This window comes from Myxocyprinus asiaticus, chromosome 43 (assembly GCF_019703515.2).
Source record: "Myxocyprinus asiaticus isolate MX2 ecotype Aquarium Trade chromosome 43, UBuf_Myxa_2, whole genome shotgun sequence".
Classification (NCBI taxonomy): domain Eukaryota; kingdom Metazoa; phylum Chordata; class Actinopteri; order Cypriniformes; family Catostomidae; genus Myxocyprinus; species Myxocyprinus asiaticus.
Window position 1 is genome coordinate 34,468,231 of NC_059386.1, and position 27,091 is coordinate 34,495,321.

The 27,091-nt window shown below is 36.7% G+C and overlaps 2 protein-coding genes across 2 annotated transcripts in view; both read right to left on the reverse strand.

Annotated features, from left to right (window-relative positions):
• The window catches only part of LOC127433692 (tetratricopeptide repeat protein 28-like), a 383,729-nt gene extending 368,759 nt beyond the window's left edge, over positions 1 to 14,970 (reverse strand). The window contains exon 1 of the mRNA XM_051685795.1: positions 14,732 to 14,970. Coding sequence (XP_051541755.1) covers positions 14,732 to 14,761 — 30 coding nt within the window. The 5' untranslated portion in view covers positions 14,762 to 14,970. The remainder of the gene's footprint in view (positions 1 to 14,731) is intronic.
• A 3,167-nt stretch (positions 14,971 to 18,137) lies between these two features.
• On the reverse strand, positions 18,138 to 26,080 carry pla2g3 (phospholipase A2 group III). The gene is made up of 7 exons (XM_051685835.1): positions 25,350 to 26,080; positions 24,673 to 24,805; positions 24,324 to 24,458; positions 20,036 to 20,355; positions 19,831 to 19,960; positions 19,596 to 19,715; positions 18,138 to 19,483 (listed from the first exon to the last, which is right to left on the reverse strand). The coding sequence occupies exons 1-7, from the start codon at positions 25,909 to 25,911 to the stop codon at positions 19,270 to 19,272; spliced, it is 1,614 nt and encodes a 537-aa protein (XP_051541795.1). The 5' UTR covers positions 25,912 to 26,080; the 3' UTR covers positions 18,138 to 19,269.
• Between the last annotated feature and the right edge of the window lie 1,011 nt (positions 26,081 to 27,091).

Genomic DNA, 27,091 nt, shown 5'->3' on the forward strand with positions numbered 1-27,091 from the left:
GGGATGTGCTGGACCAACAATCCGATCCATGGAGACCCCACCTCCCAACTTACAGGACTTGCTGCTAATGTCTTGGTGCCACATACCACAGGACACCTTCAGAGGTCTTGTGGTGTCCATGCCTCGACGGGTCAGAGTTGTTTTGGTGGCACGAGTGGGACCTACACGATATTAGGCAGGTGGTTTTAATGTTGTGGCTGATCGGTGTAGATACATTACATTATCAAACAAAACAATAAAACAGGTGTCAACTTATTTAGTCAGGAAGATCCTTTTTACACAGATGATATCATATGAGTATGAAGTTATAGTAGGCATAGTTACAATAACTGCAGTAACTATGATATTTTGGCAGAAACATTGATTACCAAAGTTAAAGTTTCATACATTTGTGAGTAATAGTTTCAACAGAACAGATATATATATTAGCTGTATATATTAGTGCCATACTGATGTCTTTCTATTTATTTAGGACTGAAATATGAAAAATTAACTGCATGACACACAACAGCACAGAGAAATAGCTTGTAAGCAACTTGCTTTTTTCAGACCAGTCCTATCTTAGCAACTGTTGCCGTGCGCCAATTCTCTGAAAAGCGTTTGCTTTTTTCCAACGTGAGTCTACAGGAGAAATGTGTGTTTGAGAAGTTAAGCAGAATTTTACAGAAATTATAAAACAAAACAAAAAATTACATTTCTTTAAGACTGTGTAGGGGCTCAAGTGAATTAGTGTACTATCCGGCACTCCAAACAGAATAAATGATGCCTTCTGAGGGCACTTCGAAGGGAGAACAGTCATGACAGCCATGCTGTAAGGTTGTTCCAAACAAAATTGACCATAAAAATGCCTTAAAAAGTTTGTTTAAAATCACTGCTATTTTGAGCCTGACACCTTTCAGTCCTCCACAGTTTCTCGAGTTAAAGGCATAAAATCTGGCAAATCAGTTCAGTTTGTATGGTTGTATTAACACATTTTATAAGTAAGTAGCTTTGCAGGATTTAAGAATTACTGTATATTCTCAGGGAGCAAGCACAAGGCCACCACACAAGATTTTTTTTTCCCTAAAATTACGAAGAAAACCCTCTAAAAAAAGAATCTCAAACGTTCCACCCCTCTAAAGAGCCGAATAGAATAGGTCATGTGTAACTGGATGTCATAACAGTATACAAAAATAATACAGCTAAAACAGTACAAATGTACTTAACACATTTAACTTATGTGAACTTCTGTGTATTTCTGAGTGAATCAGAATATTAAACGGGAAATAATGCAGAGCAGGACTTGATTTAACGCTTTAGGATTGGAATGAACCTTAATGGTGCTTTTTAGCTGTGATGCCACAGAGCGACAAATTTAAAGGACTAGTTCACCCAAAAATTACAAGTCATTGTTTACTCACCCCTGTGTTGTTATAACCATAAATGACTTGTTTATGACCTATATGAGATGTTATAACCCTATTTTGTTTAACGTTTTTGGACCGGTGCCAGTTCACATTGGTCCAAATTACCTGCGCGATGCCGAAAATTGAAAACTAGCGATCGATAGAATGTACCGTCGCTCGTCACGGCTGGTTAGGACAAAAACTCTGATTAACATAGAAAATAAACCTTTTATCGTGTGTCGTTTGCCGTCAGTTTAGGACATGTTGTGACTGTGGCTGCCTGTAGCCTCCTCTATGTTTCTGTTTGATTTCCGAATACTCCGAATATATATTATAAAAAAATAAGGCTGGGCATAGAAATGCATCAATTATTCGACTACAAACTCTTCAGACATGCTTAGTAAGTTCTTTTCTGTTGTCACTATCGCTGTGGAGGACCTGTTTTTAGATAAACAATACAAGTTTTCACCCCAATGTCGCGAGGGGACTGCGTGAACTGTTGCTCTCGTCACTTTTCATGAACACGCACAGAAGATCAACAGTCAGTCAACATTTTCACTAAATAATACATTTGATTTCAGTTTGTTTTTCACCAAACCTTATCGTATGTTTTCATAACAATCATGAGTCTCATGGAATAATTTATTAGACTTCTGAATTATACTTTTGTGTTCTTTTGAAGCTTGAAGAGGTGGTCATCATAAACTGCCATTGTATGACATCACTGAGCACAACATTTATTCACAATTTCTCCCTTTGTGTTAAGAAAAGAAAGAAAGTCATACAGGGTTATAACAAATCAGGGTGAGGAAACAATGACTGACATTTCATTTTTGGGTGAACTAATCCTTTAACACGTTTACGGGAAATCAACCTACAAATGGCTTACTCATAGTTGAGTCTGCACATTAAACTGGGATAGGAGAAACATTAAACGAGACCAAGAACGTTTTAAAGAGATAGTTCTCCCAATAAACTTTAAAAAGCGAGATGGAGCACATGCTATGAGTGATGCTCGACAAAACCACATGCTATCATCAGGTTGTGCTTTTTGTTTTGGCTGTGAGGTCGATTTCTCAGGGAGACACACACACCAGCGGCTCCTGCTGACTTCAGAAAAATGCTGGAAATTTATGGGCAGCCACCTAAGTGCTTCACATCTGGAGAATTCCCAAGAGCGACGGGGAAAAACGCAAAGGACGGAGAGAGAGAGAAAAAGAGAGAAAGTCTGTAATCTCACACACACGCCACACCCCTCTCCTCTTGTGCAAGAATTCTGGGATAGCACAGCAGGGTAATTACTTCCAGAGAGGCCGAGAGGAAGAGTTAAAGCGTTTGAACGACAGTATGAGTGAAGGAGAGAGAAAATGCCAACAGACAGACAGAAATACAGTGTGACAGAGGAGGAAAAAAGAGGGCTAAAGTTAAAGAACCAAAAAGCGTGGAAAAATGTAAGAAATGAGATTTGTGAGAGAAGGCTGTCGCGATTATGAAATTTGGCTGACAATTAATAGTCAAACAAATAATTGTGATTATGATGATTAATTGTCTCTTTTAGGGCTTTCACGATTAATTGTCATATAAATCATCATATTTCTAAAGGTGCATTTGTACTTCATACACCTTAAGAAGTGATTTTTACATATTTAAATTCAAATATATAGAACAAGTAATACAATAGGGATATTTGATTTCCTTTTAAGGTTTTAAAAACTTATGACTTACATGAAAAATAATTATTTAAATATCAAACTATTTCTAAATACTTAAAATATGTCTCTCTTTTTGGTCATCTTTAGTTTTGGTCAATTTTACATTTACACTGTTGTTTTTGGAACTCATATTTTTAAATAAAAAAAGTATTAATTTTTATTATATTTATATCACATATTATATTTTGCAACAGTAAAATATTTCTGTCCTAATGCCTTCACTTTCACACGTTATTTTAATGCTCTTTGATTAAACTCACAAGTTCTTATTTCTCATGAAGATTTTGTTTCGCACTCTACAGAAATCAAGAAAACGTGCGTCTCCTCCTCTGCGTCACTGAGTGTCATTAACACTATGCGTATATAAACTTGCTATGACCAGGAACATTTGCCATTATACAATCGTTAAAGTGAAACCGGAGCGCATTGCATTCACGATCAAAGATTATATTTGTTTGTTTATATTTTAACGGGAGTTTGGTGCGAGCCTCTGCTGCTGACAGTGCTTGAGAAGTGCTTCATGCGCTTTTCCGGACAGGAGCTGCTCTGGTTGACATCAGCGGTGCGGCTCAGTGACCCTCGGAGTTCAACTGAATGACACACAAATGTGCTGTTGATGGCATTTATATATTCGCTTAAAATTCCCGTATTTGGGCATTAAAATGTGATTAGAATTTGAAGTGCAAAGTAATCACGGTTAGGGCTGCAACTAACGATTATTTTGATCATTGACTAATCTAATGATTATTAGAACGATTATTCGACTATTCGGGCGATTATTGCAACGATTAATCATTAGCTCTTAACCGATTATTCAGCTTGTGCCTCGATTTAAAAGGTTGTATTAAACGAGATTGCTAACAAAATACCTCTAAATGACATTCACTGAATTAAAGGAAAAAATACTTTTTATTATGTTTAATTCAGTAAAAATTTCACTACAAAAAAATCCTATTGTTATCAAGTGTATTTGTCTTCTTTCCATTTAAAATAGTCTAAAACTCCTTAAAACAAGATACATTTACTTGGGAAGCAACATATAAGATATTTAGACTTGCTTTAAGAGAATGTATCTTAAATATAAGTGTATCTTGTATATAAGTGTATTTTTTCACAAAGAAAAATCAAGGGAAATATCACTTGTGAGTAGGGAGGTGCATGAGTAATCGATTAATCAAGTACTCGTTCAGCTATAAATATTCGACTAGTAAAAACAGTACTCGAACATTGCAATTTTACTTTCCTTTGTGACTTTGCCTGCCGTGGGGAAAAAAACACTTCTTTCACCTAAATCTTGCCGTTATAATCTTGCATGATGCTGTTAAAGGAACAGTTGACCCAAAAATTCTGTCAATATTTAGTGATTGTATGTACAGTATTTTTGTATGTATCTATGTGTGAGTGCAAATGTTTGTTTGTTTTTTGTTTTGTTATCTAGATGTTGTTGTTTATGTATAGTGATAATTTTTTCATGAGAAAAACAGGTTCAAAGGTTGAAGGTTAAACTTAGACTGTGTAGCTCAGCGAGTACTGACACTGACTACCACCCCTGGAGTCGTGAGTTCAAATCCAGGGTGTGCTGAGTGACTCCAGCTAGGTCTCCTAAGCAACCAAATTGGCCCGGTTGCTAGGGAGGGTAAAGTCACATGGGGTAACCTCCTCTTGGTCGCGATTAGTGGTTCTTGCTCTCAATGGGGCGCATGGTAAGTTGTGCATGGATCGCAGAGAGTAGCATGAGCCTTCACATGCTGTGAGTCTCCGCGGTGTCATGCACAGTGAGCCACGTGATAAGATGCGTGGACTGACTGTCTCAGAAGCGGAGGCAACTGAGACTTGTCCTCCACCACCCGGATTGAGGTGAGTAACCGCGCCACCACGAGGACCTAACTGGGGAGAAAAGGGGATAAAAAAAAAAAAAAGTTTTTTTTTAAACTTAGACTACATCCACACTACTACGTTTTTGTTTGAAAAAATTTTTTTGCTCTACATTTTGCCCTTCCGTCCACACTGACATGGCATTTTTGTCAGCGAAAACTGAGCTTTTTGAAAACGTTCTCCCAAGTGGATCAATTTGAAAATGCCATCTTCGCGTTGTAGTGTGGACGGGGAAGACGGAGACATCTGAAAACGATGACATATTTGTTGTCATGTGACACAGTCATGTGATCCATTCAATCAAAACAATAAAGATGGCGGCCAGTATTTAAGTGTCGCTTTTGTGTCTGATATTCACTTTGATAGCACTGGTAAAGATAAATGTTACTTTGTGCATCCTTCAAATTGCATTCCTTTAAAGGCAACTGGAAGTTTCCTCGGAGCTGCGTTTCAGCCTGTACATGCAACGGCGATTTTTCGCATCCGCAGTAAGGGGATTTAAGTGTTTTCAAATGTTTTATTGTGGACGAGCAACTTTTGGAAAATGCTTGAAAACAGCAGTGTGGACGGAGAGCGTTTCGAAAACGAAAACGCTGTTTTCAAATGTATCCGGATTAATGTAGCCTTAAATTCTTAATTTAAAATAATCGATTATGCAGGGGGATTTTTATGTGTTAAATCAACCAAGCTGTAATTTTAGACAAATTATGCAAAAAGTGTGAACATATTATTTAATTGTGTGAAATTAGACTTAGCTAGACTAAGTAATCGACCATTTTATTTAAAAAAAAATATATATATTTTTAAAATCATTTCCACTACAGAATTCTATTAAATACAAAACAGAATTTGAAATGTGCTGTAATTGTGCTGAGAAATTCTAGAGGACTTTAAGAGAAGTTTACAAAAATTACATAAATCTCATGTGACGAATGTACATAAACTGTGATGAATTAAATAGAGAGAAAAATGTAAAGCTGAAGAAACACCCATGTACTTTATGCATTAAAGAGCCCAGAAAACAATACACTGATCCAAGAAACCATATGGCAATTCAAGAACCTAATAATAAAACAAAAATGGCTCAGAAAAACCACTGAAGAACCTTTATTTATGGTGCAGTAGATATTCTGCATTTTCAATGTTTGAAGTCCCCTGGTGAGGTTTGAACACGTCCAGCAGCTTTGGACTTTTAGAAAAAGTCTGGCAAAATCTACATGCGACACATCCAGGGCCAGACACAGATAACAATGTTAGCAGTATTTATGTTGGCTGCTGTATACATATACAGATAATGAGAGCTTTGGTGGAGGTCATTCTATAGCAGATTTTGGCCACATTAGTGCAGAGATGAAGGCTGCAGTCATCTTCATCTTCAGCTGAGACAACAGAGACGAGACCTCACAAATGTTCATCAGCACACATGTATGCTACATGCCACTCATGTAAAACTCAAACTTCATTCAAGTGTCCAAAAATAACAGCAGTAAACCGGCCACACACACATAATAATCAACATGCTAAATTAGGGATGGGTGGTATGATGGTATATATACCATTTGACAGTACAAATGTATCAACCAGAAGAGATTCTTCTGTGTCATTTATACGACAGTAGATACAGTGGGGTCCAAAAGTCTGAGATCACTAGTGAAAATGCTTTTCAGCCATGTGATTGGGAAAGGACAAAAAAGCAGGATGTCACAGAAGACAGAAAGTCGTACGGGTTTGAAGCAAGTCAATTATGACAGAGTTAATTTCTGGGTGAACCATTTTTTTATTTAAATTGATTTGTCAAACACCTGTTAGAAGCTTCATGAGAACACACAGCAGAGTGTGTGTCCGTTATTAGGAACAGCACAGGGTCGGGGACTGTGGTGTGAACATTTATTTGGGTAAAATATATCAAGGCTGCTTTTCCCCTCTTACCTTGTTCTTCCTGTCTAATCGCTGCTGGCACTGGGATTGGGGAAACACACGTCATGCCAATACACATTCATATAGTGAAATTTTCCTGTGCCCTTCAAAACGAATAGTACCTCTGACCCACTAAGCAAAGCTGATCCCTGAGTCTGTCTGCCAGTTCCTGATCCCACCCCTCCGACTCACGCAGGTCAGGGGGCCGAGACACATTCCTGGGAAAATGAAAACAAGCCTCTCCTCTGGCAGACATCGAACGGGCGATGGAGAGGTTGATGCCTGCTTAGAAAGGCCTGCGGGGCGTCGGCTCGACTTTACACTATCTGTCTGCGCAACAGCTGTCTTCAGCTTCAACCATCTGAACATCTCACAAACATCTACTGACTGGTCTTCATAACACTGCTTTCAAAGGCATAATGTAGCAAAGCTGGTCACTAGCACCTGTATTTTGGATGCTGACCCTAAAAATGGGATGTTAATGTCTCAAAGAGGCTGTTCAACTAATATGACCAGCCAGACATACCTGGTCCATTAACTTGGTCAATCGAATGGCCATGCTTTCAATCAAACTCTACAATACTCTAGTCAAAGCTAGGCAGATTAGACAGATGTCAACATGGAAAGATTGCGTGGCATGCCCTCATCCGTTGAAAGCAATTAACAAAAATGTGTAAGATAAAAGAAAATATGACCCAGACTAAATTAAATACAGGTTCACAGAGGGGTCTGGGTAGCTCAGCGAGTATTGACGCTGACTAACACCCTTGGAGTCACGAGTTTGAATCCAGGGCGTGCTGAGTGACTCCAGCCAGGTCTCCTAAGAAACCAAATTGGCCCAGTTGCTAGGGAGGGTAGAGTCACATGGGGTAACCTCCACGTGGTTGCGATTAGTGGTTCTCGCTCTCAATGGGGCGTGTGGTAAGTTGTGCGTGGATCACGGAAAGTAGCATGAGCCTCCACATGCTGTGAGTCTCCACCACCCGGATTGAGGTGAGTAACTGCGCCACCACGAGGACCTAGTAAGTAGTGGGAAGTGGGCATGCCAAATTGGGGAGAAAATGGGATAAAAAATAAATAAAAATGTATACAGGTTCACAGAGCCCATTCAGCAAATCATAGATATAGGTTACAAATGATTTGACGTAGCCTAATGAAACTTTATGAAAAAGATTTACTGAAAATGTATTTAGCTAATTTTTGCATGCAAGTCAATTTTAATGGAATAAAACTAAGTAAAAACTACATCATGGCAAAATTGAGTAAATCTAACAAATATTTTAGTTAAAGCTGAAGTGTGTAACTTTTCGATGTTTAAATACACTTTAACCTCCTGAGACCCGAGCATGACTGATGTGTGCATTTTCCATTTCCCTTATTGATTTCTAACTAGTAGCACCTAATAAATATAAAAATAAAATTCTAGAGCAAATAGTTTTCCTAAAAATAGGTCTTCTCATATGTGGACAGCAGGACTAAGTTGTGAAATTTTAAATAATACCAAGCTATAGAAAGTCTGATTTTATTCATAAAATTGTTTATTATGTTTCCAGGACGTGTTGGTTATTCATGTTTTTGAGACGCTACAGACATTACATCAGAAATTAGTATAATTAATTCTGTTTCAAAGTAATGTCCAGCATCATCCAATCACTGTCAACCATGTTAAAATAAAATGATACATTATAAATTCTGAATCTATGTACTGATTATCATTGTCTCATGTCTGTCAAACATGTTGAGTGATCCAAACATCATCTGCAGCCTGAAACTGAACTTTTGGTTGGATTTTAGGATTGAATGCACTTAACTGCGTAGAGAACTATAGGATGCTCCCTTGCTCCCTATTTAGTGAATGACTTAACCTCCTGTGTGCTGTCTGTCTGCACTGATCTCAGAACAGTTTGAAATGCACCTTGTTTTCATCCTAACTCCATATAAAACCTCTGAAAGCAACATTTTTCAGCTTTTGGACGCATCCATTGATTCCCCCTGTGATAAAATACAGTGAACATAGAATATTTTAAATGAAGCTGGCATATCAGATGAAACTAGAGCCTCTAATCTTTTGACTCAAACAGGTTTCGATGTAAAAACATAATTAGGTACCAGATGTAGCTTTGTTGACATTTTTCCCGAAGACAAACTCCGCTGTGGTCAGCGCCATGTTGTTTTGTCACATGACACTGTACGTCGAAAGTTTAACCCTTTACTGACAGCACTGTGTCTCCTGAACTGAGATCAACTGGTTTACTTTAAATTAAATTATGCAGTGTATAGCGAAGCTAAAATACAACGTCCATGCATGTGGACACGGGGTCGCACAAAGTACATATTTCGGCTTTAAAAGAGTAACATTTTTACTTACAACCTCTGATCTGAAGGTAACAGAGTCAGAAATTAAATTTTCCATAAAGGGCAATTTTTGCTACCTGGATCTGATTATACCTTTCATAGGGCCTTTTTTTTTTTTTAATAACCAAATACAAAATATAAGGTGTCATCTTTTATGTCAAATACTTGATATCAATTCTCAATATGAATTACTAAGTTTAGAAATGTTATCACTTATGCATAAATTCAATCAACATCTACTCATACTTTATACAACAATCTGACCCTAGATGGTGCTTACAAAAACGTATATGCGAACATTAAATAGTTTCACAATGAAAACGCTCCTTTAAAGCATAAACTAGCCTAGACCCACATAAAACTTCATTGCCGTTTAAACCAGCATCAAACTTTATGTCTGCCACTACTTGCTGATCTATCTCCTCAGTCTGAATGCAATTGATCAATCAATACGTCCTTCATTAATGCTTAATATTTTTGGAGGGATGGAATGGAAACAGGAGAACATGACTATGTGACTTAAGGTGAGGGAGAGTTATTTATCATGGAGTTTTGACACTGAGATCTGTTGATGGTTGAACTATTGCCACTATATTTCTTACAGTATGATTTGTTCACTCGGTGAAGTGTATGTGGCCATCTGCTGCCCTTTGAATCATCCACTTAAACTGTCTTATATTCAGTGGAACTTTTTTTCTGAATTCTCCAAATCTGAGTTCAAAGAAAACACAGGTGCACCTCTACATCTGGTTAGTCTGAAAGCACCACAAAACATGTCATGGTCTATGGGGAGTAACCACACCGAAGGTTGCATGGATGACAACATGATGTAACTTCTGACAAAATACTGTCTGGCTTTCAGCATCTGTTATGTGGACACCTCCCTACTGTGAAGTACACACTATCTATCTTACACAACTGAGAGTTTTCTGCTAGAGAAAGTAGCGTTACCACTACAACATCAGAACTAAATTACAGCAGTCTGGCCAATGGCAATAAAATGTCTCTACTGAAACTACTGTAGATGTGTCGGCCTTGACTTACTGTAATGTTCAATTTGCCTGTGATAAATTAAGTGTTAAAATTAAATATTTTGAGGGGCCTGGGTAGCTCAGTGACTACCACCCCTGGAGTCGCGAGTTCAAATCCAGGGCGTGCTGAGTGACTCCAGCTAGGTCTCCTAAGCAACTAAATTGGCCCAGTTGCTAGGGAGGGTAGAGTCACATTGGGTAACCTCCTCGTGGTCGCAATGAGTGGTTCTCGCTCTCAATGGGACGTGTGGAAAGTTGTGCGTGGATCGCGGAGAGTAGCATGAGTCTCCACATGCTGTGAGTCTCCGTGGTGTCATGCACAACAAGCCGCGTGATAAGATGCGCGGACTGACTGTCTCAGAAGCGGAGGCAACTGAGACTTGTCCTCCACCACCCAGATTGAGGTGAGTAACCGCGCCACCACGAGGACCTACTAAGTAGTGGGAATTGGGCATGCCAAATTGGGGAGAAAATTCTTTTTTTGACTGAATTTCGATAGACAGAAAACAATAGTGGTCAGTGATAGATTGTCAGGTTTTTACTAATTTGACATTTATCTGACAATTCTAACCATAACTTACAAAACAATTACAGTCCACTTAAAGTCACCTGCGGTTAAAGGAATAGTTCACCAAAAAATGACAATTGTGTCTTTAATTACTCACCCTCATTTTGTCCCAAATCAGTACGATATGTACTTTTTGGTACTTTTATGGTATTTTTGTCCATTTTTGGAGCTTGACAGACATGGTCACTATGAACTGCCATTTATTAAAAAAAAAAAAAAGCGGTTACAGTAAGGCATTTACAATGGAAGTGAATGGGACAGTCCATAACGCTAACGCTATCTACGTGAAGTTATATTCAATACTGGAATTACAGGGCTTCATTATCATGACAACCCATGAATTTGTAATATTGGATACTACTTTATTTTTTTTTACTTAGCGTTTTATCACACTAAAATCATATTAACATGTATACTGTTTACATCTTGTAGCTATACTTTTGAAAGAATGTGTATTTTAGCGTTAATAAATTGGCCCCATTCACTTCCATTGTAAGTGCCACACTGTAACCACCATTTTTTCATTTATTTCTCTATATATATATATATATATATATATATATATATTTATAAGGAAGGACAAGTTGAAATACATTTTTTGTGGAAATTATTACCATTATGCCCCAAATGCTGCTAACTCAGCTTAACTTCTTATCTACTTTCAAATATTCTATGCGCGTTCACGAGATGTCTTCTTTTGTTTTTTGGCGATTCACACTCTTTGAGTATATCCAAACCGATCTCATGAAAAATCGTACATAATTTACGAGTTGGCTATTTCGTATGGTCTTACACAATGTTGTTCGCATAAACTCGTATGACTTCATCACGTGCAAATTCCCGCATGTCTAATGCGGAAGTAAGCATGAGTTCCGCGCACGAGGCGTTAAGGATATACTTATTAATATTATGCCCTTACTCAAACCCCTTATCTAAACTTAACCAATCAGTAGAGTGTGTAAACATGATAGGAAGCTGTCGTGTGTGACAGAAGCAAGTAACTGTCACGTATTAGATGGAAACGATGTCCAGCGACGTCATTGGCTGTAGTGAAAGTCGTACGAATTCAAACGAGTGCAGTTGCATGATATCATACGAATTAGCCAAATTTAGAAAAGTCGTGAGAGTGTATTGGTATATTGTCTCCTGCTGGGATTTCAGTTTTTATAATAAATTGATTTATTATTTTCCTGTCCTTTATCCGTTTCTTTTATTTCATTATTTTCTTCCTAAACAATAGGTGGCGACATGCATGAAGAATGTGAATCACTAAAAACAGAAGAAGACCTCCGTTCTCTCATGAATGAGCATAGGAGGGCTGGTAAAAGTGAAGATTTATAGTAAAAAAGGACTTGAATATTGATCTGTTTCTCACCCACACCTATCATATCACTTCAGAAGATATACAACCCCTGGCAAAAATGATGGAATCACCACACTTGGAGGATGTTCACCCAGCTTTTTTACTTCGTAGAAAATAAACAAATCACAGATATGACACAAAAAAATTTTATTTAATAGCTGAACATTCTGGCTTCGTGAAACGTCCCTCAAACAAATAAAATTACGTTATTTTAATTAATGGCATATTTTTTTCCAGATCAAGTAGAGGAAAAAATTATAGAATCACCTTGTAATTTGCATTTCTAAAACAAATACCTGCACAAGTCTAAAAATGCAAATTAGTCTGCAGTTAAAAGAGAATGCTTACAGACCTTAACGAGCTGTTGGACTAGGCTAATTGAAAGGAAACATGGCCCCAATAAGAGAGTTGTCAATTGAAAAAATGGAAAGGATTACAAAACTCCTTCAAGAGGGAAATCCGACATGGAGTGTGGCAAAAGAAGTTGGTTGTTCCCAGTCAGCTGTGTCTAAAATTTGGTGCAAGTATACACAAAATGGCAAGGTTACAAAAGGAAAACATACGGGTAGACCAAGGAAGACATCAAAGCGTCAGGATAGAAAAATCAAAGCAATATGCCTTGAAAATAGAAAATGCATAACTAAACAAATGAAAAACAAATGGGTGGAAACAGGAGTCAATGTTTATGACAGAACTGTAAGCAATCGGCTGAATGAAATGGGATTTACATGTAGAAAAGCCAAATGAAAACCAGCACTAACACCTAAACAGAAGAAAACAAGGCTACAGTGGGCTAAAGAGAAGCAATCATGGAGTGTGGATGATGGGATGAAAGTGATATTCAGAGATGAATCACGAATCTGCATTGGCCAAGGCGATGATGCTGGAACTTTTGTCTGGTGCCGTTCTATTGAAACATATAAATATGACTGCCTGAAGAAAACAGTCACATTTCCCCAGTCATTTATGATATGGGGTTGCATGTCAGGTAAAGGACCAGGGGAGATGGCAATCATTACCTCAACAGTCAATGCACAGGTGCACATTGAAATTTTGGACACTTTTCTCATTCCATCGATAGAAAATAGGTTTGATGATGATGATGATGAAGTCATTTTTCAGGATGATAATGCATCTTGCCACAGAGCAAAGAGTGTTAAAGCTTTTCTTCAAGGAAAGGCATATCCAGGCCAGCAAACAGTCCGGATCTTAATCCGATTGAAAATTTAGGGTGGAAATTGAAAACATTGGTCCATGACAAGGCTCCATCCTTTAAGGCTGATCTGTCAACCGCAATTCGAGAAAGCTGATGGGGAATATTGTTTTTCATTAGTGAAATCCATGCCTCAAAGAATTCAGGCTGTCATAAAAGCCAAAGGAGGAGCAACAAAGTACTAATTGTGATTTTATTTTATTTTTTATTTTTTTTTGGCTGATTCCATCATTTTTTCCACAACATTGAGTGATTCCATAATTTTTTCCTCTACTTGATCTGGGAAAAAAAATATGCCATTAATTAAAATAATGTAATTTAATTTGTTTGAGGGACGTTTCACGAAGCCAGAATGTTCAGCTATTAAAAAAAAATAGTTTTGTGTCATATCTGATATTTGTTTATTTGCTACGAAGTAAAAAAGCTGGGTGAACATCCTCCAAGTGTGGTGATTCCATCATTTTTGTCGGGGTTGTAGATTTAACTTATGGATTACTTTTATGCTGCCTTTATGTGCTTTTTGGAGCTTCAAATTTCTAGTCACCATTCACTTGTATTGTAAGGACCTACAGAGCTGAAATATCCTTCTAAAAATCTTCATTTGTGTTCAGCAGAAGACATCTGGGGTGGCATGAGGGTGAGTAAATGATGAGAGAGTTTTCCTTTTTGGGAGAACTATCCCTTTAAGTGTCTTGATCAACAGCACAATGAGGATAGTTCATAAATCAACTCTTGCAGAGCTTGAACCCACAACCTTTGGGTTACCAGCCCAGATCTTTAATCACTCCATGTCAATGACTATTCATAAAGGTTATAAAGGTCATGAAGGTCATGAATATTGACTGACTGTTGGATAATCACAGGGGTCCGGGATGAAATGTCATGATTTTTAAAGGCTGGCACTATGAAAGTGTTGAATCCTGAAGTCTTTTACAGTGCCACCTTAATTTAATCCCAGTTTGCTTCATCATTTGAACTCAAAAATAGCCTTACAATGTGGTTTTCAGGGCATTAAAGCCACACAGTAACTGTAATGTTTTATTAATAGCAATAATGGCATGTTACTTAAATACAATCTACAGTTACATAACAATAGTAGGGTGCTGCAAAGAATCAAAAACCTAATGCAAACTGAAAGCATTAAAACTAGACTTTATATGTATATACTATATGGCTTACAGCAGCAGCCTGTTGCATGTAAACAGGAAAGCCAGTCTTAATGAAAATATACTGCAATAACCGCAGGTTTACATAATACATCGTTACACGACACCTTAAAGTCTCACATTTCACTCAAGTAGTGTTTATTTACCTTTTCTCGTCTTGTTCCTTGTTTCTCCATCCTGTCCGACTTTAGTATCCAACAACTATTTCAAACTTTCATCCCATGATCCTCCACACGCTCCGAATCCATGAGAAAAAGCTTCGTTTCCGTGACCAAACTGCTTTATGATTCAGATTGTGTGGATTATTTATCAGATTGCATAAATGAGTTCATGCACAGTGTTTGCAGAAATGCTCAGCGGCTCTTCACAAAACAGTTATTCCAGAGGCAAGTTCGCCATGTTGTCAAATTTTCTCTGGTAGGAATTTTCTCTTTCCTCCCGGTAGAGGCGGTTCAGATGGTTTCGGTAGTTCAGGGCTTCAGTTACTATTTGTGACATCAGACAGGAGTTGAGTTACCTACTGGGACAAGGGGACATCTTTTATAGCACAGTCTGGACTTTTTGTTCTTAACCCTTTTAAAGACTTTATCTTTTTCAGTTCCCATAACACATCTATAATACACCATGTACACAAAATAGTTACACTCAGGACCTTCAGGACAAAAATGTCCCCATTGAAACGGCAATATTTGATCCCAGTGCCATTAAAGCATAAAATTATGAATTCTATGATATTATGCTTTCATTCCGGAGCCCTGGCTTCAAAATTTAAATTGTTTATATTTTCCACCAGATGGCGCCATTTTTCTCATGTTTAGCCTATGGAGCAAATACATGCTTTTTCCCTATTTTCTGTTTGCTGTATTATAGAGCACTGCAGGCCAATTGAATACATGATGCAGCTAAAATTGTGTGGGTGTGTTGGTATGGATGTCAGAGTGTGTTTTGTATGTGTGTATTGAGAAACGCGTGTGTGTGTGTGTGTGTGTGTGTGTGTAAAACACAACAGTGGCATTATATAAACCAACTGGCATTTAAAGGGTTAAATCCTGAAAATGAATGAGTATTTGGTAGTTATGATCAGAACTGATGTTGGTTAAAAAAGTCAGTGAAATTGGAAAATAATATTCATATAGAATATTTTTATGGCAGTTTTTTGACATGGACATTTTTGTCCTCTAAGGTCCTGAGTGTGTTTTTTTTTAAATCTGACACTGCACAAAAAATAATAATGCATGAAAATCAGTGTTGTTGCTAATCATTGACGTATCCCAGACTGTGAAAAAAAAGAATTTTCCCTTAGCATTTAGTATATGGATATGGTTTTCTTTTCTTCATAAAAACAACAGTGGCATTATATAAACAAACTGGCATTTAAAGGGTTAAAAATCCTAAAAATGAATGAATGTTTGCTAGTTATGATCAGGACTGATGTTGGTTAAAAAATGAACTCATTGAAAGTGGAAAATAATATTAATATATAATATTATTACGGCATTTTTTTGACACAGACATTTTTGTCCTCTAAGGACACCTGAGTAACATTTTAAATTGATGCACAAGGGTTAAGCTGTGACGGGAAAACACAGTAACTAATATATAAAACAATCATTCTTACGGTGCGCAGTATAATAGCAAAGCGATTAGAACAACTCAACATGGTAACCATGATAGTCAGTGTTGTGTGTAATGCATTACTAAGTAATTAATTACTGTAATTAAATTACTTTTTCATTTAAAAATGTAAAGTAAGGGATTACTCTTAATTTTTAAAATATTTAATTACATCTACTGGGATGTAATTGCATTAAATACTGTATAGACTACAGAACAATTCTATATATAAAAACAGTGAATTTAAAATCAAAATTTAATGTCTAATGTTAAAATATATGTTTTCTAATTTAATGCTGCCCCTTTAAATTCTTTGGCCAGTTCATGAATAATGTAATTTGATTTTATATGATTTATGTGAAAGAATTAAAAGAACAGTTTCATGTCTATCCTTGTATTTTTCATCTGGTCGAGGTTGATCAGGGTTTTAGAAAGTAATTAGTAATAAGTAATGCAATGACTTTTCAGAGTAATTAGTACAGTAATCTAATTACACTGTAGAGGATGTAATTAGTAGTTAGTAATTAATTACTTTTTAGAGTAACCCAACACTGCTGATAGTTTACGTCAAAATAGCCCTGTCACTGCAGTTATTGTTACTACTGTAAAATCACAACAAAGTTGTGATGTTCGAGTGTTTAAACACTGACATACTATAAATAAACAGTTTATTAAACTAAAGGCAGTACTTTCTGTCCCGCATCAATGGAACATGCACGTCAATTTGCATATGATAATGAGACAGACCGCATAACCAATCAGAGCATTGTATGCACATTGTATGTGATCAATGATTGGCTTGCAGACAACAGGTCAAATCTGTGAATATTACATAATAATGTTGCATCTTCTTCAAATAGTGTAAGAAGCTTTTAGAATTCTTTTTTTTTCTTCTATTTGATAATATGTCTAATAATTACCACTGTTTTTTTGTAGTTACAATAGTGACTCATATTTTGTCAGAAATTGTCATAACCATGGTATTTTTTTGTATTCTCCCCTTACAAAAAAATAGGCCTATTACATGGTGCAATGTTGGTATGAAATGGTAATACCACTGTGTTCAATGAGTACCATTTTAATGTACCATGGTATGTTTTACATGATACCATGTACCATGGTGCCCCAAAAACATGGTACTTTTTGTAATAGCTGGTATTTTGGTGGAAATGTCGTTATTATTGTAAGGATTGCATGCATGCCCTCTGGACATAAAGGAAAAGTTCACCCAAAAATGAAAATTCTCTCATTATTTACTCACCCTCATGCCATTCCAGATGTGTATGATTTTCTTTCTTCTGCAGAACACAAACAAAGATTTTTTGAAAAATATCTCAGCCCTGTAAGTCCATACAATGCAAGTGAATGGTGATCAGACATTTGTAGCTACAAAAATCACATAAAGGAAACAGAAGTAATCCATAAGACTCCAGTGGTTAAATCTATATCTTCAGAAGTAATATAATAGGTGTGGTTGAGTAACAGATTAAAATTTCAATCCTTTTTTACTTTAAATCTCCACTTTCACTTTCACATCTGAAAGTCACATGTGGTGCCTGTCTAGTTTCACTTTCACATCTGAAAGTGATAGTTAAAGTGGAGATTTAGAGTAAAAATTTACTTAAAAGTTGTTCTGTTTCTTACCCACACCTATTATACCACTTCTGTAGATATGGATTTAACCACTTGAGTCTTATGGATTACATTTATGTTTCCTTTATGTGAGACAAAGGTCTGATCACCATTCACTTACACTGTAAGGACCAACGGAACTTAGAAAAATCTTCATTTGTGTTCTGCTGAAGAAATAAAGTCATACACATCTGGAATGGCATGAGAGTGAGTAATTGATGAGAGAATTTTCATTTTTGGGTGAACTATCCCTTTAAAAATTATCATTATAAAGTCCCTTGAAAGAGGAAGAAAAAAAGGCACAAATGATCAAAAATATTTTTTTATTAAAAAATATATTTAAATGTCATTTACATTTTCACATACATTTGCACTGTCACATATTATGCACTTTGTATAATGACTTATGATACTACCATACTACTCATACTATTTCTGCCACAGACACATATTGCAAATGTAGTAAGAGTATTATGGGTAGTATGCCATTCCGACTCAGCATTTTACGCAATGAGGGCATGCACAATCAAGTTCCCGCTCTACCTGAGAAAAAGCGGGATTTTTTCACCTCACTAGAATTTTTGAAGATACAGTATATACACATTTTAAAGGATGAAAGTGATTGTTTGAATTTCCAGTATTTTTCTTCTGATGTCTAAAGATTTGATGCCTTAGCATTTAAACTTAAAACAGTTTATTTCTTGGTGGGTGGTCAAGGGTGTAGCCAGGAAATTACTTTAGGGTGGGCCTCAATAAAAATGGATGGGCCAAGTTTTAGCCCCCAAATATTTTTTTTTTACCAAATTTTTCTGAATAACAGAGAAGCGATGCATTCACTTAGTTGTTTCACACTTTCAGAAATCAGAATTTATGCATTTGATTTTTTACTATTTTATAAATATATATTTGAAGTCAAAGAATGAGCTCTAATATTCTGGGTGGGCCTGGGTATAATTTGGGTGGCCCAGGCCTACCCTGGCCCACCCTTGGCTACGCCACTGTGGGTGGTATAAGTTGATATGGACGAAAGACGATAAAGATGTCCCTGGTATAATTTATCTTGGCTGTAAGGTCAGGGGAAAATGTAACAGTAGATGTTGAATAAAAATCAGTTGACTTGATGAATGAACTTTTTAACATGAATGAATTATAAATAAGTATAACGTGCTTAATAAGTATTTCTTTCATAAATATCTGGCTGGTGAATGTTCTAGACTCATAAGCTATTCAATATATAGTCTCCTGTATTAAATTCAATATCACTGTCCAATCTTTCTGAATGTAAATATGGCAATTAGCACACGTATGTGGTTCTTGCATCAAAAAATATGTTTTTTGCCCTAGTCACAATGTACAGTACATATAAACTCTCTTGCATAAGACCATCTGTGTTGTTAATCGCAAGTTGTTTGCTTCTTTTTTGAAGTTTGGAGGTGTTTTATGAACGTTTTTGTTCAGGAACTCGAGTTCTCTGGAGTTTAGCATGCATCCTGAGGCATTTCCTGAATAATCTGACTGAAGAGTCTTTCCTCTTGGAGCGTTTGGAGTTCATCCTCTTGAGTTTGCGCCTGTGGTCCACTAGATGTCCCTCTCCTATCATGTCTTTCCTCCAGTGTTGGATAACTGGGGCCTCTTTTGAAGGGGTTGAGCAGCTAAGTAGGAGAGACACCAAAAAGACTCAATTGTTTTGGAATAATATGCTCTGATAGTTCACGATTAGATTAGGATTGTGTATTAAGAAAGTGTTACTGTATGTGTACCAACCCATTGCCCTCTGTACAGTTCTCAGATTGTGGTAGAGTGAAGCAGGATTGTGATACGAAGTCCATTAATAGTGAATGCACAAAGTCATCCTCATCCAATTCTGAGATCTTTCGGGCAAGCCTGAGAATAAACGTATATCAGTTTGACTAGGTGAGCTAAAGTTGGTATCAGTTGGGGTGATGCGAATTAAATCAATTAGGCCAATTGTTTACATGCATATGGAATGTGCAGTCACCTGGCAGTACAATTACAGTGATACAGGGTTCTGAGGTCAGGGTTCCGTAGACCGAATTTCACCTGTTGGGCAGGGATCTGTAGATGGCATGAATCCAGGTCTCTGTAGCTGTCACACATCTCAAACTTGCCTATGCATACAGAACAATACAAGATTCTTAAACTGATCAATTTACAACAGATCTCTTATAAGTTACAAAGCTCACCTTTTCGTTTAGGCTGGGGAAGTGTTGGCTTTGGTGGGTCTGTTGGTGCCACTGAAGGTTCAATCTTCCGGAACGAGCGTGTTGTAACAGATGGCCGTGGTGATGTAGGAACTATACTCAGCTCTTTACTGGCATCCCTGAAATCCTTGGCTTGTATGGTAAGTGATGCTGCCGAGTTTGTGGTGACCTGGTTTTCTCCGAGAGTGATTGTGTTTTGAAAGCTTATTCTCAGAGTATCCTCATTTGTTTTAGAGAGGGTGTCAGTGTAGTTTGAGGGACCCTTGACTACAGCATAAAGAGCGAGTTCAGAAAATGCACACCTGCCAAGGAGATAAAATAATAATAAAATATGTAACTGTGCACTGTACATAACATCCTGTCCTGTAGAGAGTATTGTCAAATCACCCTAAATGAAGTGCCAGATTTTTCAGAGCAAACAATTCAGCAGCACACATTGCTAAAACTATTTTCTTGTTTTCTAGTGAAAACACTTAAAGGCATAGTTCACCTAAACTAAAGAAAAAAAAAAAACTCTCATCATTTACTCACCCTCATGCTATCCCAGATGTGTTTGACTTTCTCTCTTCTACTGAACACAAAGTAAGATTTTAAGAAGAATATTTCAGCATTGTAGGTCCATGCAATGCAAGTGAATAGTGATCAGACCTTTGTAGCTCCAAAAATCACGTAAAAGTAATCCATACGACTCCAGTGGTTTAATCCATGTCTTCAGAAGTGATATGATAGGTGTGGGTGAGAAACAGATCAATATTTAAGTCCTTTTTTGCTATAAATTCTCCACCCTGCCCAGTAGGTGGCGATATGCAGGAAGAATGTGAATTGCTAAAAATAAAAAAAAACTAAGAATGTGGAAGTGAAAGTGGACATTTAGAGTAAAAAAAGTACTTACATTTTAATCTGTTTCTCACCCACACCTATCATAATGCTTCTGAAGACATGGAGATTACTTTTATGCTGCCTTTATGTGCTTTTTGGAGCTTCAAAGTTCTGTCCACCATTCACTTGCATTGTATGGACCTAAAGAGCTGAGATATTCTTCTAAAAATCTTCGTTTGTGTTCTGCAGATGAAAATAAAGTCATACATATCTGGGATGGCATGACGTGAGTAAATGATGAGAGAATTTTCATTTTTGCGTGAACTATCCCTTTAAGCATCTTTAAAACAAGGTGCACTTACTTAAGAAGCTAAATGACATAAGATTTTAAGTCTTGCTTTCAGACATATCTAACAAAATCTACCTAGTGATATTTATGCTTGTTATGATTTATGATTGTTTTAACCATAAACCTCACAACATTTTGTTAGATTTCTCTGAAAATAAGGCTTGATATCCTAATCGTCATTTTGCTTCTCCAGTTAACATCCTTAAAACAAGAGAGAAATACTGAGGAATCATTTTTTTTGTTTGTTTGTTTTTTTTGTGTAGTGCATTGTCAAAGTTCAAGGTTTTTGCCAATGAAAGATTTTCTGTTTTGCAGAACTTTATTCCATTATGTTTGTCTCGGTGAATCTCACAAAAACTGTCATTGTAATGTGAAAAGTATGAGAGAGTTTTGTGCCAACTGCAGTTTGCCAACTTGGTATCATAGAATTATGTTGCTATACCTACACAGAGACTATTTAGCAGAGACTGGCCACTTCTATTAAAATTAATGGGAGAAATTGGAATGCCCAACGGTCAGCGGATGTAGGAAGGAAGTCCCGCCTTACAGGTAAAAGAGCCAATCACCTTTTAGATACAGACATCGCCTGTCACTCATCTCGAGAACACGCATGCGCATTAGCTATATAAGCCGGGAAAATTTCGTTTTTTAGTGTAATCTGAGGAAAAGAAACAATTTATGATACCAGTGTTGTCAGATTTTACTGCTGATTTGAAATATGTTCTTTGATCGTAATCTTAATGAACTGTTTTAGAGATTTCAGTCCCTATTCAAGTAGATTGGAGCTGCAGTGGCATGACTGGAAATAGCTTCCTGGGAGCGTCTCGAAGATGGCCGACAGTGGACTGACTTGCTAGAAAGACTTTGACCATCGTGGCTCGTTGTATGTACCGCGGCAGATTATCCGTTCTTAAAAATGTACTTTTCGTCCTGTTCCTCACACAATGATATATTATGACACTAGATACTATAGCACATCACTTGTAAGGGTCAATTTGGGTCAATGATGTGACAACTAATAAATTATTCAAAACATAACAAATACAATTCACACAAAACAATTACTTAAATCCACCTCTTCTATGATGAACATGTTTTCAGTTACTGAGTTCAAATTTATTTTGATATTTTTCCTGGGGCTTAGTTAAAAAATGTCATGTGGTGTAACCGTCCAGAGACAGTAAAAAAAAAAAAAAGTCTTATTAAAAGCTGAAATTTCTGAAAAAAAGAAATGTTGCCACGAGTTGTGCTAAATAATCTATTATTATTATTTATCTAAAAAAATAAGTAGTGAAACCATTTTATTTTAAAATATGATTCAAAAGTCAAAAGTCATGTGGTGTAACCATCATGTAGGTAGCAATTTTCTTATCAGGTGACAAAATTCATAAAACAGAGAAGACCTAGGGGGCCTGGGAGCAAATATTGATGCTGACTATCACCCCTGGAGTCGCGAGTTCGAATCCAGGGCGTGCTGAGTGACTCCAGCCAGGTTCTCCTAAGCAACCAAATTGGCCCGGTTGCTAGGGAGGGTAGAGTCACATGGGGCAACCTCCTCGTGGTCGCTATAATGTGGTTCTCGCTCTCAGTGGGGCGCGTGGTGAGCTGTGCGTGGATGCCGCGGAGAATAGCGTGAAGCCTCCACACGTGCTATGTCTCCGCGGTAGCGCTCAACAAGTCACGTGATAAGGTGCGCGGGTTGACGGTCTCAGACGCGGAGGCAACTGAGATTCGAGGCGTCACTATTGAGGCGAGTCACTATGCCACCACGAGGACTTATAGTGCATTGGGAATTGGACGTTCCAAATTGGGGAGAAAAAAAAAACAATCAAAAAAAGGCCCACAAGACTGTGTGAAGTTTTAAAAAAACAAATCATTATTTTGTTGTATCATTAAACATCAATATTTTAAAATTTTTATGAAAAGGCAATTTGTTTTTTCTGGTCATTGGTGTAACAATGAGAAAACTTACAAATGTACAAATTCATGACATTTGTAAAAAAAATAAATAAATACAAATAAATCAATCACCTTGAAACATGTTTGAAAACTTTTTTTAAATTAAAGATTAAGTTGCGTACACTCTCGTGTATTCAAGGCGCAAGGAAACTATTTTAGACCATTTACTTGATGGTTACACCACATGACATTTTTAAAGTCATTAAATATTTCTTTATTTTATTTTTTTGTAGAAAATGGTAAAAATGTAGAGTCATTGTTTTGCAAGTCACAAGTAAGTCTCAAGTCAAGTCCTAAGTCAAGTGAGATTTTGTCCAATATATATATGAAATCATGTTTCACAACAAATAAAAAAGATTTAATCCACGAATTATATTGCCAACTGTTTATTGGGGAAATGAATCACTGATTTGCTGCACATTTTTAAATGTACGACTCCGATCTTTGGTTTTAGAAGGTATAAAGTCTTTCCAAGTCAGAGGGCTCGAGTCCAAGTCAAGTCACAAGTCATTGTTGTCAAAGTCTAAGTCGAGTTGCAAGTCATCAAATTTGTGACTCGAGTCCAAGTCATGCAACTCGAATCCACAACCCTGAAAAATCCTATAAATGTCCTTTTATAAATTGTAAAAACAACATAAACTCAGATGTCTACAAACTTGACACGTTTTTTAAACTTTATTTTAAAAATATTTCAGACAATCTTATTTGTCAGTGACCCATTTGCAAGCTTGTTTGAGCACAGTCAAATTGCACGGTAGATTGAGCGTTGTGCTTGAGTTGCAAAAGACCAGAATACGAGTCCTGAAGAGAACGCAAGTCAACACGTGAGCCGAAAGTGTCATAGCACCACAAAATGACACGGTTACTTAAGCAATTGAGTTTTTCATCTCACATTTGCTTTTTATGGCACTATTGGTTAGATTTAGGTTAAGTTTAGGGTAGGGAGGTTTTGTTGATTTAAAACTCGATAGAGCATTAACCTTAAAGACCTCGTCTGTTTGGGAGAACATTTAACTCACTTTTAGACCTCTGAACTTCTGTGACTCAAACATTTCTTCATGAGATTTATACGTATATAGTTTCTGAAAAATTGATGTGTTTTGCAACAGAAAATAGCTGAGTCAAATGAAACTGAATACTTACATGCCCCACCACGTTCTCCTTGCACACTGCATCCTTTGAGAGAACTCAAAGCAGCGCATTTTCAGTAGATTGAAGTAGCCGTAGCCCACAAGGTTAGACATGGTACTGTTAACACCCAGGAGACAGCTTCGGAACCTGCATTGATATCACAAGGCCTGATTATACTGAGATAAGATACAGCAGCTTTGCTTTTCAAGCTATGTGTAATCTAAAACGCTTGCTTTGTGAAGAACTCTCATGACTTGCGTTACACAACAGGACATCATAGAATGATTTCAACGCTGGAAGGTAGCCTCGGCAGTGAAGTGATGCTTGCATTGCCTGCACTTATGAATGAAATGAGGTGTACCTGTTATCACAGTTGCAGTGTGATAAAGTGAAGATGTTTGTGTTGAAGATGCCGTGGTTGTACGAAAAAGAGGCGATGGTGTCTTTACAGTGGTCGTGTTCTCGGCAGCATTTATCAGTTTCTTGAAACACACCTGCGGAAGGCAAGATAACAGGTAAGAAAGAGTGTACTACAGTAACTGCAGTTTCATTTACAGGTGTATAATCTAGTTGTCAGTGAGGCACTTACAATGGAAGTCAATGGGACCAATTTTTGGAGGGTTGAAAGGCAGAAATGTGAAGCTTATAATTTTATAAAAGCACTTACATTAATTCTTCTGTTAAAACGTATGTGTTATTTGAGCTGTAATGTTGTTTAAATGGTTATTTTTACAGTCATTATAGGGTTATTGACATAACACATCATATAACTTTACACAGAAAAGGTTATTAAGTGATTTTATCACAGTAAAATCATGTTAACAAACATAATGTTTATGTCTTGTGGCTATACTTTTGAATCAGTGAGTATTTTATATGATGATCATGTTATCCAGCATGATTGGAAACTTCATTTCTAGGTTTAAATTAGATTTTGAATCTCAGATTTTAAATGTGGTCTCATAGTATTTTTATTCACATTAGATATTTATGTGGCATATACTATATGTGTATATTTATGGATATAATCCTACTTACCCAGGTCAGAAAAGTCATTGGCTCGATTTCCAGAGCCACACCACACGGTCCCTGGAATCATCCATGCACGCTTTGAGCGGTGTAGCTTCAACCTGGAATTGTCTCCGCTGTCCTGGTGAACAGATCCTTCTAGGTCAACATCGTGCAGGTCTCTGGCCCTCCGTACAGATGCTGTTAATCCCTTCGTAGTATCTTCAGCCTCACAGGGGCCACCGGGTTCAACAAGCTCACTGATGTTAAAGCGCACATCAGGGGTCTCGGAGAAAGAGCTACCTCCCGAATCCAGACACTTGGACAGGTAACTTTTAATAACTGAGTGCTCATTACTTGTTAAGCAACTAACAAGGCTGTTGTATTTGTTCCAGATGCTGTCATACAAGAGAAGAGATGTCTTTCTGCTTTTTTGAGTCCTTCTAAGAAATGCATGATGTGTTTGCCCATCTGAAATGGATCTAGTCCAAATACAGAAAGTGCTATTCTCAGAAGTTTTAAAAATGCCCGCGCTGAAACAATCAAGAAACAGCACGATAAGGCACAGAACTACATGAAAACGCCTGTTCATTTTTGGATGCAATAACTTTGGCCCAAATAGGTCAATTTTCAGCAATGGCAAAAAAAGATTAACTTTACATGAAGTCTTTGCAGGAAGTTTTGATATTTGCACTTAAATGAATTAAAGGCCAAAGGTGCAGCTGGTTTACAGGGGTTTTAACCCCTCAACTCTGACAATGAGAACGTCCAAACCTCTCCTTATTTATACTCGGATCTGTATGTGGGCTTTTCCTTGTATTGTGGACTCGTCTGTCGACAGATGGGTTGGGATAACAGAAGGGGGTGTGTCTTTGGTAAATACAGACTTGGCAGCACAGATGTGTACACTCAGACTAGAAGTGTATACACAGACATGGTTTACATAAAAAATTTAAATTACACAAAAATATTTTTGCCTGTTTTTAAGCATATCAAATAAAAATGGTGACATTTTTAACAACATTAAATTAATAAAAAATATTTTATATATATATATATTGTTTTTTTTTGTTTTGTTTTTTTTTGTTAGATGTTACTCAGTTCCATTTGATGGAATTTTGTTTTGAAATTGAAATGATAAATCTTAAAAATAAAAATGAGTGTAAAAATGAAGTGTAAACCCAACCCTATTTCCTGCAGTCACATGAGTATTATCTCATTTGCTGATCACTATCATTTTTTTTATTAGTGTCAACAATGCTTACAGCTGTAAACATTTAATATATCACCACCCATGCTGAAACAATTCTTTACAACGTGACAAAAAGATTCAAATTCCATGTGGGAGGAGAAAGAAACATCAGATTCAAAACCATAAGATCTGTGTGTATGGATTAAATAAGGTCAGCATTATTTTGGTGTTATAGGTCTTTCTGTGTATTATTATTATTATTATGTTCAACGGGCTTCATTCAAGAAATACGAGCCAAACATATTTATTTTTTAACAAACAAAAAATATATTTTTTGTTTGTTTTACACAGAAATTCGTTAAACCATTCTTACGTAAATTATTGCATTGAGTTAAAAATAAAATGACACTTACACAAGAATGGTGTTACAAAAGAATAACAAATATTTGTTCTGAAATTCATTCTATTCGTAAAGCCAGACCTATTTTAACTGCTGCACTGAGTTGAATGTGTTAATGTACATAAGAATAATATTGTGAACAATTTACAAAAATAATAATAATAATAATAATTTGTTCTG